We start from the raw sequence: 15,645 nt of genomic DNA on the forward strand, positions 1-15,645 counted from the left end.
CTTTGTAATAAATACATGAATAAAGCACAGTCATACTCAGTTTTGCCCCCGCTGTATTTTTAAATACGCAGTAGAGGTATTTAAAGGTAGTAGAGGACATGTACCTGTATATAAAAAACGCGCCCTATAGTCCGGTGCGCCTTATGTGTGTGTTAAATACAGAAATGGGACACATAACTGAGAGTGCGCCTTTTAGTCCGGTGCGCCTTATGGTCGTGAAAATACGGTATATCATTGGTGCTCTGTACCCAATCTCTGGGGGGTCGGTGTTAACTCCCACATCTGCCCTTGTGTCTTGGTATCCTGTTACTGTATGTAGCTTTATAGGTAAAACCTATGAAAAGCTGAAACCTAAAGGTTTGAAGGCTGGTAAAAGCTAGACTATCCCAATTTCTGCTGATCACTTCCAGCCTTCATTTCTTTTGGAGTCTTCAAAGGACCAGGTCGATGCTGACTGGGTGCTTTGAAGGGTAGATCCCCTGAGTTGGGACATACCCAGAGATAGTTGGTTTAAGTCTAAGTCTAAAGATGTAAAGGAAATGCCTTAGGGGAGCAGCTGAGATTATGAAGAGAAAGAAAAAAGGGAAGAAGGAAATAAGGAAGGAAAGAAGGAAAGTTGTATGAAATATAAACAGCACAGGAGTGTTAATATGATATTATTAATAAGAAACTATTTCATAGTATGAGGTTGTTTCTAGCATGATAAATGTAATCAAAATAAAGGTTAAGTGTTTGTATTTATTATTATTTTTTTGTATTTTATATACTCTAATAATCCCAGAGGGAAATTACTTCTCTGCATTTAACCTATCTCCTTTGGGAGCAGTGGGCTGCCATTATGAGGCGCCTGCTCAGGGACCCAGAGTAGCAGTCTGTGGGTGTGGGGGATCGAACTCACAACCTCAGGATTCAAAGCCCTAACCACTAGACTGCCACTCCCCAAGTGAATTTATTTTAAGCAGTAGTTAATATTAGTAGAAGACTGAACTGAATAGTAAAGACCATGTTAAAACATGACAAGGAAGGCTGTTGCTTTGGAAGGGCAACATTTGCTTTCAGTAAGGTTACATTTTTAATATGTGATCCTTATGGTTCTTTTGGGTCTTCATAGCATTTTATATTAAATTCAGAATAATCCCAGGAGTTAATAATAATTGAACAATATTAAAATATATTTTTTGTGAACTTTGCTTTAGATTCTCCATCAGACTGCGTGTTCGAGCGAAGGTCTTACAAACACACAGAGAGTTTCTCCCACCCGACAGACAGCTGCCAAACATGCAACTGCAACAATGGGACCGTTCGATGTCAGCACAGGCCCTGTCCTTTTGAGCCATGCTCTCACCCCATCACACGTGACTGCTGCCGGACTTGTGAACGTATGCATCCGCATCTTTTGGGATCTCAACATGAAATCAAAACACTGTTTCTGTCAACCGCATTCAATTGCAGCTTCTTTCCTGCAGGCTGCTTGTACCAGGATCGAGAAAGAGCCAATGGAGAGACATGGAACGATCCCTCAGACCCATGTACGGTCTGTGTTTGTCAACGTGGTTCTGTGCGTTGTGAGAGGAAACGCTGTCCAGATTCTAACTGCAACCATCCAGTTAGGGAGGACTGCTGCATGTCCTGTCATGGTGAAACAATAAACACCCTAAGAAAAAAAAAGAAGTATCAGAGGGAAACTCTTTAAGATAAATGTCATTTTTTTCATCTGTGCAGGATGTACACATAATGGTAGAGAATATCCTGATGGCTCAGAGTTTCCAAATGACAGTGACCCATGTAGTGTGTGTCACTGTCATGGAGGAGATATCACCTGCGCAAAGTTAATTTGTAATGAAGATTGCAGCCACCCTTACAAATCAGCTGGACAATGCTGTGGAGAATGTGACCGTAGGTTTTTTTTTAAATTCAAATTCCCTAGTTTTTTTGTTTGGAAGTTTGTTTTCTTGGTCATAATGAATGTATTTTACTGTTTTTATTGCTTAGGGTGCCTCTATAATGGTGCAGTCCTTCTAAATGGACAGTCCATTCCTGACCCAGGAAACGCTTGTTCTCGATGCACATGTCAGGTACCAGCAATTCTTACAGAAAATCCTGTTCACTTTTATTCTTATTATTTAGCTTTTTTAACCTACAGAGTGGTTCATTGAGATGTTTGAGAAGCCTGTGTCTAGAAGCTCATTGTTCTCATCCTGTCACCGAACTTTGCTGATGCCCTGTCTGTGAAAATAACCATATTTCAAGACAAACATTGATCACGTTATGTAGTACTGCTTAGTGACTGATACATTACTATGTGTGTGGAAGTTGTTATTTCCAGGGTGTCACTTACTCTGACCAGCAGACCTTCTTAAGTTTAAAAAATGGTTGTGAGGACTGCATGTGCTCAGGGGAAATAGCGTTTGATAGACTTACTGCAAAAACAATTTGGGCTATTTTAACGTGTTTTTGGTTTGGTAGAGAGGTGACGTGTCGTGCACGGCCATACAATGCCGTTCTCCACCATGTGCGCACCCAGCTCTGGATGCCTGTGGATGTGGAGTCTGTGATGGATGTAACTACAGAGGGCAGAGCTATTACAGTGGAGAGCAATTCACACATCCTGAAGACCGCTGTCAGAGCTGCTCCTGTCAGGTACCGTCTATGTGTACTTTGAGTTGTACTTACACCTTGGGTCTGATTCCTCAAGTAATTCATTCAAACGCTATTATCGTCTTAGCTATGCTTCAATCACTTTCACAGGGTTTATTAACTAATATAAAGACTTACAGAACACATTTTCACAATACTTAGTGTCACCATCTCTAATTCCTTAATTATTTTTCATTTAGGATGTAGAAGCAATTAGTAAAGTATAAATAAATGCATCTTATAAACAAGTCAAAGTAGCAATGGGTGTGACCATATTAGTAATTTATTTACAGCTTCTCATTTTTATCTCTTTTATCTTTCAGCAAAGTGCATGTTAGATAGGTCTCTGTTTGATGCACTTCCACTACAACTTAAAAGTAAAATAATTTCCTGTCTCTATCAGGAGGTCTATAAAAATGAATCTCTACATTTTAGGGTGACTGTTTACTCAAATATTCAGTGCTCTCTATGTTAACCCTCAAACATTCAGAGGTTGTTAGCAAAGGTAGAGCCATAGTTAAAGATTCTCTGAAATCTGTATGTAAGGATTTGTCTCATCTACAATAAAAGCAGGTTGGTTTGGGCCATGCTGATATCTAGAGCTGGGCTGGGCAGTGTTTTTTCAGAAGTATCACTTAAGTACACTTTACTCCATTACTTATTTTTATTCCTACTTCTGACTTCAACTAGTTACATTTTTACACAAGTATCTGTACTTTCTAGTCCTTACATTTTTAAAACAAAGGTTACTCGTTACTCTTGGCTTCAGAATAATGTTTATAGATATTTTATTTGTGCCATCCAATGCAACATCTAGTGAAAACTAGTGTAATTGGATGAGTCATATAACGCAAACACTCATTGGTTAGCTAAAGGAAATCATCAGCAGCAAGCAGGTGTTCTTCAAACTGCAAGCGTGAATTGTCTATGCCATGCTACAATGTCAGATTTAGAAAAAGATGTTGAAATGTCTGAAAGGTCGGAAGCAGGCGAGAGCGTATCGGGAGACGGAGACCAACAAGACCTCCCTCATCCTTGGCCCTATCACAAAGAATTTTTCGAAATAGTAAAAAAATTTAGCTTTCAATTCATATAGTGGCATCTGGCTGTTTTTTTTAAAGGTTACTTTATACTTTTATACTTTAAGTAGTTTTTGGAGCACATTCTTTTTCACTTTTACTTGAGTAAAGAGGTCAAGTTGATACTTCAACTTTTACCAGTGTTTTTAAACTGCAGTATCTATACTTCTACTTAAGTAACAAATGTGTGTACTTTTGACACCACTGAAGATGAGGTTGTTTTGATTGGGTATTTGCCCCTCTGTTGAGTTGTGGGATGACTGGGCTGATGTACCACTTTGCCTGTTGGTTGTGAAAATCTATGCTAGTAAAATATTTGATTCTAATTAATTCTCATCTTCAAATATATCCATGTTTATCCCAAGCGGGGTCACGAGGGGTGCTGGTGCCTATCTCCTGCTGTCTACGGGCGAGAGGCATGGTACACCCCGGACAAGTCGCCAGTCCATCGCAGGGCAACGCAGACAGAAAAAACAACCATTCACACCCACACTCACACTCACACCTAAGGAGAATTTAGTGAAGCCAAATAACCAAACAGTCATGTTTTTTGGAGAACCCACCCATGCTCAGGGAGAACATGCAAACCCTGGGCTGGGAATCGAACCTTCTTGCTGCAAGGCAGCAGTGCTACCCACTGATCCACTAAGCAGCAAATCTTTAGTCATTGTCAAATAGATAAATAGATTGCATGCTAAAATTACCCCAGTTTGGTTTCTTTCTGCTTTAAACTGATGTTTTTCCTGTAAGCATTCCACAACATTTTTGTAGATTGTGTCTGGCTGATAAGAAAAAAAAAGAAGCCTTTCAATTTCAAGCACTATTTCTTGATTATATTACATTAAAGGTATAGAGAAGGATTTTCGCGAATTTTTGAATTCCACTTAAAAAATGAATAAATGCACATGCACGTATCTGCGAGAGGGAACGCCTATTGCATATGAAAGCATATGAGAACATGCAGAAGCCCATTTCTCTTTGCGCATGCTCTATTTAAAAGTTGCTGTTTGCATCGCTCATACAAGCTTACTTTCAAAAAGCCATTTTCCCACTATGTCAGACTCACCACTGGTAAGTGAAAATGGGGACGTGTATGTAGGACAGCCATACGCAAACATATCAGGAGAATGATTGACAATTAGGAAGACCACTTATTTTGATTATCTACCCGGAAAAAAAGAACATCCTTCACTATACCTTTAAATGTCTTTTTTTATTCATTTTACAGAACGGTGATGTAGTGTGTGACAAAGCCCTGTGTGGACCCGTTAATTGCCAGTACCCAGTGACTCCTCCAGGGGAGTGCTGTCCTGTCTGCCCTGAGACGTGTTTCTATGAAGGTGAAGAGTATCAGTCAGGCTCTACCTTTACACCACCCTCTGATCCCTGCTCTACATGTTACTGTCTGGTAAGTCTCAGTGTTGCTGCAGAAAAAAAGAAGCCATCTTGTTTATTTCATAGATCCCTCTTTCTGCCTTCCTCCCTCTTCTTCATCAGAATGAGATGGTGACCTGTGAGAGGAGGTCTTGTCGAGTTCAGTGTTTGCATCCTGTTCCATCTGGTACTTGTTGTCCTGAATGTGATTCCTGCCTCTATGAAGGTGTCGTGCACTCTAATGGTCAAACATTCACATCCTTATCCAATCCCTGTGAGCGCTGCACTTGTTTTAGAGGAACAGTTTCCTGTGGTCCTCTCAACTGTCCATTGACGCAATGTGAACGCCCTGTTCTAGAGCCAGGAGAGTGCTGTCCCAATTGCACAGGTAATTTTGAGTGAAACAAAAAAAATACTCTGACATGTTTTGATCAGTTCACTTTAATTGGGTTCATTTATATAGCGCCTATTCACAACACATGTTATCTCAAGGCACTTTACAGTTCACCAGATCATACAGTATATTGATTAAAAGTTTGCTATCTAAGGAAAACCAGCTGATTGCATCGACTCATTGACTCAAATGCAATCCCTCACACTAAGCATGCTTGTAGCGACAGTGGAAAGGAAAAACTCCCTTTTAACAGGAAGAAACCTCCAGCAGAAGCAGGCTCCCTATGAGCGGCCATCTTCTGAGGCCGACTGGGGTTCAAGGAGACAGAAGCAGAGAGAAAAAAGGGCAACTGTAAAAGGTAGCCCCATCCAGGAAACACACAGCCAGGCATCTGAGATCCGAGCCAACTCCTATGTCAGAGGATGAAGAGAGCACATCCAGCCAGTCACAGTCAGAGAAACAGGACCACACTGAAAAAAGGCAGCTCTCAAACACCTGTAAACAAAGGTGTTGATGGCAGCAGCACAGCTGATATTTCCCTCCAGGATGGATTCACAGCCAAACAGGAACAGACGAGTCGAAGGTAGTATGAGAAAAAGCAGAGAGAACATAACGTTAAAGATTGAACTAATAGGTTCTACAGAATGGGAAAATAGAATCTGGCAATACAATAGCATGTGTGACATCAGGACAGAATATTTCAGTTTGACAAGTTTCACCACAAACATTTATATATTTAATATAATAGATGAACACAAAGTTTTCTTTTTTTCCACTGTCTGACATCGCACTAAATGTTCCTTATTTTAGATCAGTTAGCGGAGTGCAATATCTTCTCTTAAAATATATTGTGACACATTGCATTTGCCAATGCTGTTTTGCAGTCCTTATTTGGGACCTTTGAAGATCTGACCTAATTTCTTCTCTTCATCTGTGGTCTCAGAGTGTGTGGTGAATGGATTCACCTATTATGAAGGACAATCATGGACCTTGGGTTCAGATCCCTGCTCAACTTGTACCTGCCAGGTTTCTATTTATAGTTTTGCTTCTAATTCTTCATCTTCCTTGTAGCTCTTGATATCCTTTTATTTGAATTCTACTCTATTTTAATTTTCCAGAAAGGTAAGGTGGATTGTGTACCTCAGGAGTGTCCCAGCTTGTACTGCCCTCATAGGGTGACTGATCCAGGTTCCTGCTGTCCCCGCTGTAGAGGTAATCAAACTAGCATAAATAATAAATACTGTGGAGGTTGTAAGCAAGAAGTAGTCTTTAGTAAGACTACAAAATAGAGTCTGGATTTCCCTTGATGGCTTACTCCTATCAAATAGTTTTCTGATCATAAGCAGATATTTTTAAGAGGTTCAGAGTATGAGGGTAGTCTCTGGAACTAACCAGAGTTACCTTTTATTTTCTAGTACCTTGAGATTACCTTCTGGAACTTGACCTGTATTTTCAACAATGTACTAGATATTTAAACTTAAAGCTTTCTAGAATTGACCAGGTCCTATTATTTTTTGAAAGATTAGTTTTCGTAACTTCTCAGGCACTTAGTATATGAATGTCTCTGATTAATTTAACTGCTCTGAAATGACTTTATATTTTTCCGAACTAACTTATGCTCCTGGAATTTACTACATCACTCAAATGGTACACTCCTGAACTTACAGGGGTGCTTTTGTGATTATAAGAGATTTCTTTCCAAAAAATTGAATCTGTTATATATATGGAACACTTTTCAGGAAAATTCAGACACAAAATGTGCTTGTTAAACTTTCAAGATTCATCTCTGTTCTGTGAAAGTATAGTACATATTCTGTATAATTACCAAGGTTTTTATTTTTCAGGTTGCGTGTATGAAGGACAGGATCATGAAGACAGCAGCAACTGGTTAGCAAATTCTACCCCCTGTACAACTTGTATGTGTGTAAATGGAGTGACCACCTGCTCTGAAGTAAGCTGCGTATCTCCTTGTGCCAACTTAATCACAATGCCTGGGGAGTGCTGCCCAGTGTGCGCCGGTGAGCAAATTTTTTCTTCACTTTATTTTAATTCAGCACTCATTTGGGGTAATGCTTTGATGTTATATGTCTGTGTGAAGATTGCGTATTTGAGGGCAGAGAGTATGCTCCAGGGGAGAGTTTCCATCCTGCCAATGATCCCTGTCAGGTCTGCTCATGTGAGGTAAGAAAAATTGTTTTCTTTTTGCAACTGTCAAACCCATCCATCCATCCATCCATCAATCCATCCATCCATCCATCCATCTTTCAATCAATCAATCTGTACTTTAGGTGATGCCAGATGGAGAGCACCATCTGAAGTGTTATAGAGAGCAATGCCCCTGTTTGGTGGACTGTCCCAAAGGTCACATCTTACATCCTGGACCAGATTCCTGTTGTCCTGTCTGTGCACGTCAGTGCTTACCCCGTGTAACAAAAATTATTTCCACACTCTTGATCAGTGCCTCTTACATGTTGTATTTTGTTTCTAGAACCACTCACTAACTGTACAAGCACAGAGATTGGCAACGAGCTGTTGGCAGCAAATGACCCCTGCTTCACCTGTCAATGCAAGGTAAACTGTGGCATCATTTGATTTTTTCTATTAGGAAAATGTTTGTTTTAGGTGGTAAATGTTTGTTTGCATTACCTCCACCCATTTGGTTATAAGAATAGGTTGCACATGCTGTCTGCTGGATTGCAAGTGACTATCATTTTGCACCTTCAGCCCTGTGTTTACAAACTAGTTTGCACCTGCTTTAAGACAGAAACCAAGCTCAAATGTTACAATGTCGTAATATTTGAGCTGCAGAAGCAGAAGGTTTACATGCAATGTCTATAGTAGGTGCACATCAAGGCGTATCAAAAGGTGTCTCAAGCAGCAGAAAACAGTGCATCTTGATGCATCTGAGCAGCTGAAGCAGCACCTCATGAGCTTCTGAGTATCTGAGGCACATAATGCGCTTCACAAGCAGCAGATGGTGGAGATGGAACAATTGAAGTTTAAGGTTGTAATGTGGCACAATAGGGAAAAGTCCCAAAGGTAGGAATACTTTAAGTTGTGTGAAGATATGCTAAAATATAATAATACAATTCTCTAGTGAACTTATATAAAGGATTTCCATTTCCCTTTAGATATGCCTGTTCAATATTGGCCACAGTTGAAAATATTGAGCTAACTCTGGTTCTGTGTAGGAACTGACTTGGACCTGCCTGCATCAGACCTGTCCAGTGCTCAACTGCCCTTATGATGATCGCTTCACTCCCCCAGATTCCTGCTGTCCTGTGTGCAAAGGTGAGAGGTCATATTATAAACTGATGACACCAATGGAAGTTAAAAGTATAGTGGAGGATGTTCTTTTTCCCGGGTGGATCATCAAAACAAGTGTTCCTCCTAATTGTCAATCACTCTAGTGATATGTTTATGTAAGGCCGTCCTACATGCTCGTCCCCATTTTCACTTACCAGTGGTGAGTCTGACGTAGTGGAAAAATTACAAATCTTCTTTTGGAAAGTAAGCTTGAGTAAGCGATACAAACAGCACCTTTTAAACGGAGCGTGCACAAGGAGAAATGGGCTCATGCATGCTCTTGCACTTAATAGGCATTCCCTCTTGGGAGCAGTTGCAGGGTTGTGCATGTGCAATTTTCTTTTTTTAAAGTGGAGAGGGTCTTATCAAAAATTTTTAAAAACCCCCCGAAATACCTTTAAGCTTCAAGGAAAATGCTGCAGTGAATGCCAGGGTCTCCATGGAAGCAAACAAAATAAGCACCTGCTGCTGCGAAGCAAACTGAATGTCCGATTGTTTTTATTTTTTTTGTCTGTGTCTTTGCATTAAAATAATACTTTTTCTTCATGTGGACCAAATCTACAGATTCAAGGGAGTCTTGTTTGTACCAAGGAACTATGTATAAATCCGATGAACAATGGGAGGTGGATGAATGTACCAGCTGTACATGTGTGTCGGGAGACGTCCACTGTCGGAGTCAACGCTGCCCTGCTTTCAGCTGTGCACCAGTGAGTTGACAGTTTTATTTAGTCAGTCTGTATGCGGTTGCATTGCTGGCCTAAATGATGCCATGATGCCTCTTCAAACTAAACAGACAGGGATTTTTAATATGCAAGATTCTTATGTTTTTACTTGAAAAGCTGAAACATTTAATTATGTGCTCATAATTGCTTGAAGCTGCTGCTAAATTTGTCTCATTGTTATTTTCTTCTAAGCAGCAATTTTGCACTTATTCATCGTAATTAATAAACAGAAATAGCATTTTACTCAAGTTTTCTTTTAGGTAAATTTCTAAACTTTCCTGTTTTGTTCACATGAACTGTAGACACCAAAGGTAATACAATTTAGATAATATTTTATTAATCAAATGAATGACGGTTAACCAAAGAAAGTAACCTTGAACATACTTTAAAAGTAATTTTCAACAGGTCAAAGATAAGGATACTGAGTGTAGACTTGTTTAGCTTTCTTTGATCTAAAGTGTAATCACTTTAATCTCTCTTTGTTTGTTGACAGGATGAGATGCCAGCAGTCGTTCCAGGTTCATGCTGTCCACGTTGCCTTTCTCGTCCAGCAACCTGCATAGCTTTCGGTGACCCTCACTACCGCACCTTTGATGGACGAATGTTTCATTTCCAGGGGACGTGCACGTATATCTTAGCAAAAGACTGTAAAAGTGAAGACTTTAGGTGAGAGGATCACATTTTTCTAGATCTTTAAACCATTTCCTCATCCAGAGATTCTCAAACTTTCCTTGCTGGGCCCCTTTTTGGCTTACAAAACATTATCCTGACCATCCAAATCATATTAAAAATGCAACCACAGCGATTTTAAATATTCTTCTATCATTATTCCACCCGACTCTGATTGACTGATATAGTCATTCAGTAGAAAGATTGGGAGAAACATCTTTGTGAAATAAAAGCTGACATTTTAAAAGTTACATAAAAAAAAAAACACACCTGCTGGAATTAAATATAAACTCATCAAGAATAATTTCTATTATTGTGATACATTTTATTTTAATTAATTATTTTTAACATTCACAGTAATGAACTGAAATTTTACTTGCATTCAGTTATTTTATCATTTTTTTCACATTATATGATTTAATTATGCAGTTTAGTTGAAAACTAGCTTTACCCCTCCCCCTGCAACACACCATCTTCACCATTAAACATGTAGTGTTATGCTGTAGGGATCCTATTTTTCAGTGGAGACAGGGAAGCTGGTCAGAACTCATTACAAGATGGATCAAAGCAATATAGTCTGAGGCTTAAAAAGACCTACAGATGGGGTGGATATTCACCTTGGAGCAGCACAATACTGAGCATAGAGCTAGATGTGATGTTATGTGATGCTTTAGATCAAAGCAGACATTACCCAGGCCATAGCAGACATAAATCACATTAATATGCTGTGGCAAGATTTAAAAAGCAATGATCAAAACAATATAGCTCAACTTGAGATATGTTGCTAATAAAACAATTACAGTAATGTCTGGGTCTAGATGTTCAATGCCTGTTATGTAGGCTATAAATATGCAATCCACTCTTTAAAGATAATACTTTAAAAAAAGTATTTGCACAAACTTAAAAGCTTTTGTCATTTTGCAGTCGTTGTAATGTATTGTAATAGAGGCCTAAAATAAGTTTTAGGGTATGTGCAGTTATATTTTTGCTAGCCACTGTTTATGCTCCCTGATGATTGTTTTGGTAGACTGTTGACAGTGATCAGATAGGAAATGTGCAGATAGATAAGGCAGACAGGTTTACGGTATAGGTCTCCTGGTTGGGAATTGAACATAAGAAAGCTGCATGAAGAAATAATATCCTCCATAAGGGATGCTTGCTCTGCCACTACGCAGGCACAGCCTCTTTATTTTATTTATTTTACACCGTTTTGGTTAAGAGAAATATTATGGGTTTCAGCCTTTCTCCTTATTTTTGAGCTAAATAATTTATTTTTGATTTATGGGCACTGCAATAAAAAAAGATTTTAAATGTGTTTCTTTGTGCAGTGTTCTTGTTACAAATGATGATCGTGGGCGTAAAGGAGTGTCCTGGACCAAGGAGGTGACGGTCTTTATAAGCCATGTCACTGTACAGCTGCTCCAGGAATTTGTTGTGAAGGTTTGTGTTTGATGACTGGAAATAAAATAATCCGTTTTGTTGCTTTGAAAGAACATTTAAAAAATCAGGAAACTGTAATTAGTTACAGCTAATTTTATTGGTTTTCCTCAAGCTGTAACTTTTTATTTGATTTCAGCTGATCTTTTCCATTAAAATAATTTTTTTTTATTATTATTTTCTGAACCATGAATATAAATTGACAAAAAATGCACATATTGTATTGCATATATTTCAAACACTAAATACATAATTCATTTGCATGATTCGATATTTCAGTTTGATCCGACGTATATATTGACAACATTGACAGGATTCAGTTATGTGGTTTTTACAACTGTAGCATTAAGCAGGAGCGACTTTATGCCATTATTGATCTTTAACACGATTAAAAACCTGAAATACCTCAGAGTTTTAAAAATGTCCTCCATTTCATATCTCAGACATTTCACTAAGACATCCCCGTTGCATACGTGTTATAGACATTCCTATTCTGAAACACTGTGCAGACCGCATTAGCTGTAATGACCATCTTGCCCATTGTTTTGTAGCACAGGCCACACTCATTTTGAAATGCACAGTTCATGAAAGCAAATTCAAGTTACAGCATGTGGTGATTTGATACTATTACATTAGACCTGAAGTAGATATTTACATGGCAACTAATTGTTTGTGTTAATTTTTTTTACATCATAAGGGATTTTGTATTCTAGGTAAAGTGTAATAACTGGTTTCAAATCATTAATACAATTGTTAAGTTGTAAAATTAGCTTTATTTTGTCCAAATGACATGGGAATTTAACTTCTTTCAATGTGCAATATGTCCACTCAGCTGTGTTTTTTTTTTTTTTTTGTTCGTTAGGTGAATGAGGAGGTGGTGTCATTGCCTTTTCTTATGGAGCCATATCTCTATATAGAGCAGCAAGCCAACACTGTCCTACTCAACACTAATATTGGATTAAAGGTACAGAACTGTCGCAAATCTAATGTAAAATTCATTAAAATGACATGCTCAAATATCTTTTGGTTTGCCTTCAGGTGCAGTGGAGTCCCCGTTCACACCTTGAAGTCAGCGTGCCAGGCTCCTATGAGGGTCACACCTGTGGTCTTTGTGGAAACTTCAACAAGTATCCGCAGGATGACTTTAAAATGTCCACCGGCCAAATCTCCACATCAGAGTCGGAGTTTGGCAACAGCTGGAGGGTATGTTTAACAGACTGAATGAAGAGAAAACTAACAAAGTGCACACACCACTAAGGTATCAATCATCACGCTTCTAAAAACCTCTCATTTAAGATGACAAGTGGAAACCTTTCAGTCTCCTTGTGTCGTCCCGGAGAAGACATTAATCCCTGCAAAAGTGCAGGATTCCAGGCCAGGAAAGGAGCCAACACCCGCTGTAAGGTTCTCAAGTCTGCACTCTTCAAGCCCTGTCACAGTGTTGTTCCACCTGAACCATGGTACGGAGCCTGCGTCTATGACCAATGTGCTTGCGGGGCAAACACAGATGAGTGTCTGTGTGACACACTGGAGGCCTACGCCAGCCAGTGCAGAGAAGCAGGAGTCATCCTGCAGTGGAGGAGCGCATCACTGTGTGGTGAGTAAAACCTATTCTTTCTATTACTTTAGATATTTCTTTTTACCCCTTTAATGAATAAAAATATCTTTTTAAAGGTTCATATTTTTATTTATGTTAATTATGTATCATTATTAATTTTGATTATCTGAAAGAAAATATGTGTAATAGAAAAACAAGGCAGAAGAATTCTTTATGTGTTCTGTTTATCTGACTACATTTGAAGACATGTTACTCAAAACTACTTTAAAAGGATACAGGACATTAGATATAAGTTGTTTATTGCATGTTTTCTGTGCACCTGGATTCCATAAGGGTGCACATAAAAAAAATAGCCTTTTCCTCTTTATACAACAGAACAGAAAATCCTGCTCATCCTTTTACATCACTGTTTCTAAATATTTGTCTTTTTATCTCCCCCTACCAGCTGTGGGCTGTCCTGTAGAGAGGGGCTTTGTGTTTGATGAGTGTGGCCCTCCGTGTCCTGTAACGTGCTTTAATGTGGACGTACCACTGGGGGTGATGGAGAGCCACTGTTTCAAGCCCTGCATCCCCGGCTGCCAGTGTCCTGCTGGTCTGGTTCTCCACAACAACTACTGCATTCAGCCAGAGAAGTGTCCCAAGATCATTCATGGCAGCCCCTAGTGATGCTCCAACCGCTCAGCTACTGATGAGCGCCTGATGATTTGCACAAAGGCACGCTCAGCTGCTTCTCTGTTCAACCTCAGAATATACACAAAAGATAAGGGTGCTTTATTCAACAGATGTTAACATAATGACTAAAGAAAAATATGTTTTTACAACAAGCACTGAGTATTTAAACCACACATACCTTTCAAATGTATTGTTACACATTTATAAGATATTTTCTATAAATATGCAAAAGTATATTTAGTTAAAAATGTGCAATGTCTGACTGTATGTAGAATAATCTCAGGTTCATTTCATTTTATAATTCTGAAATAAACTAAAAATCACGACAAATGTTTTAGTTTTCCTGTTGATTTATGCGTATATTGCTTTCCAGGGATCAATGCATTCCTGATATTCTGCTTCCTAAATGTTATTGAGAAAAGATCCCATTCAGACACTAGGAAGGAAATTTGACTTATTATCTTTAAGATGTGTAGTTGGATTAATAAAGCCATTGAAATCAATTTGATTGAAAATGTATTTAGTTATGTCTGTTTGTTTTCATCTGAGAAGAAAAACAGAAACATGTAGCTTGTTTCATCTTGATATTTTAGGTATAAACCACATAGATAAAAGGTGGTTTTGCTTTAAAACAATAAGAACATATCTCAAGCAGGATTTGACATATTAAACTGAAATAGAAATGTGTTTCTCCTTTCAATGGTGGGGGATAATGTTCATTTTAAAGATTTCTCTAAGAATTCATTTGAATCTGGCATGGATGTTGCAGAAGAAGCAGCAAACTCTTTCAGTAACATAAGAAATTAACAGCCTTCCCTTTAAATTCTGTTTTACATTTCACTTCCCTATGTCTCCATCTGCTGTTAACTCAAACACCTTTTGTTTCTTGGTAAACTGATCTGGCTGCTGTAACCTTAGTAATGTTCTTTATAATTCATCAGCCCAGAGTGGGGAAAATATGGAGGAGGTAAGATGTTTTAACAACCCTTCTGGTTCTAAGTTTTGTTTTGTTTTTTCCTACAAAGCTCGAGGCTTAGATCGATGTGCTCTTGCAGGATTTTATTACCGCACTTTACCAGTGTCTGGGTATATCAACCGGAGCTGAGCTTTCTGCTGAAGACCTGAGTGTCCTTTTTTGCAAAGTGTTTCATGTGTCGTCCAACAGAGGTGAAGCTGAAACAGCCATGAAAAAGGTAACCGTTCTTACATTTAGTCATGAACATCAAGAAGAAACAATTTATTCGTCCATTTTTCTCAAAAAATGAACCCTGGGCAGAGTAAAATCCTCACTGTGGAGAAAATCACTCAAGCCTTTAATTTTGCAGCAAAATGGAATAATGAAGAAGACGATATACAATTATCAATGAGAAACAGCTTCAGGGATAAACACATTCATGCATGAACTGTGATGGCTTACTCAATGTGCTTTCCTAAAATGTTTCAAATCTTTAGCCGTGAACATTTTCCATTCAGTTGAAAAATGTGTTTGGATGTAAAAATACAGTTTAGATGTGACAGACAAGAGCGGAAACAGTTGATCTGAATAATGGTGATACATTGATTGTGGAAATAATTATTACCAGTAAACAATTGAAATTTGCTGAGACATCAACAAAATATGTATAGAATTTGCACTTAAGATTAATGACCTTCCTTGTAATCAAGTTTTAACTTCATCAGCAGGTTAATAGAAACTAAAAATGTGGTATAAATAGTTTTGCACTCAAATTGTTGCGAATAAAGGTACATTGTTATTAAGATGGTTCAGTAAAAAAAAACAAAAAACTTTATCCTGAC

General features: G+C 38.5%; 1 protein-coding gene across 1 annotated transcript in view; it reads left to right on the top strand.

The window, feature by feature from the left end:
* The window catches only part of LOC119772454 (kielin cysteine rich BMP regulator), a 34,034-nt gene extending 19,856 nt beyond the window's left edge, over positions 1-14,178 (top strand). The window contains exons 22-42 of the mRNA XM_038268885.1: positions 1,197-1,379; positions 1,467-1,637; positions 1,723-1,896; positions 1,993-2,075; positions 2,467-2,640; positions 4,945-5,124; positions 5,214-5,478; positions 6,428-6,510; positions 6,603-6,696; positions 7,329-7,502; positions 7,583-7,665; positions 7,773-7,893; positions 7,973-8,055; positions 8,676-8,775; positions 9,355-9,497; positions 10,006-10,178; positions 11,510-11,621; positions 12,481-12,582; positions 12,657-12,821; positions 12,915-13,215; positions 13,622-14,178. Coding sequence (XP_038124813.1) covers positions 1,197-1,379; positions 1,467-1,637; positions 1,723-1,896; positions 1,993-2,075; positions 2,467-2,640; positions 4,945-5,124; positions 5,214-5,478; positions 6,428-6,510; positions 6,603-6,696; positions 7,329-7,502; positions 7,583-7,665; positions 7,773-7,893; positions 7,973-8,055; positions 8,676-8,775; positions 9,355-9,497; positions 10,006-10,178; positions 11,510-11,621; positions 12,481-12,582; positions 12,657-12,821; positions 12,915-13,215; positions 13,622-13,839 — 3,182 coding nt within the window. The 3' untranslated portion in view covers positions 13,840-14,178. The remainder of the gene's footprint in view (positions 1-1,196; positions 1,380-1,466; positions 1,638-1,722; positions 1,897-1,992; positions 2,076-2,466; positions 2,641-4,944; positions 5,125-5,213; positions 5,479-6,427; positions 6,511-6,602; positions 6,697-7,328; positions 7,503-7,582; positions 7,666-7,772; positions 7,894-7,972; positions 8,056-8,675; positions 8,776-9,354; positions 9,498-10,005; positions 10,179-11,509; positions 11,622-12,480; positions 12,583-12,656; positions 12,822-12,914; positions 13,216-13,621) is intronic.
* Positions 14,179-15,645: the final 1,467 nt, after the last annotated feature.

This window comes from Cyprinodon tularosa, unplaced genomic scaffold, assembly GCF_016077235.1.
Source record: "Cyprinodon tularosa strain WSP-4 unplaced genomic scaffold, ASM1607723v1 ctg71, whole genome shotgun sequence".
In the NCBI taxonomy this organism is placed as follows: Eukaryota; Metazoa; Chordata; class Actinopteri; order Cyprinodontiformes; family Cyprinodontidae; genus Cyprinodon; species Cyprinodon tularosa.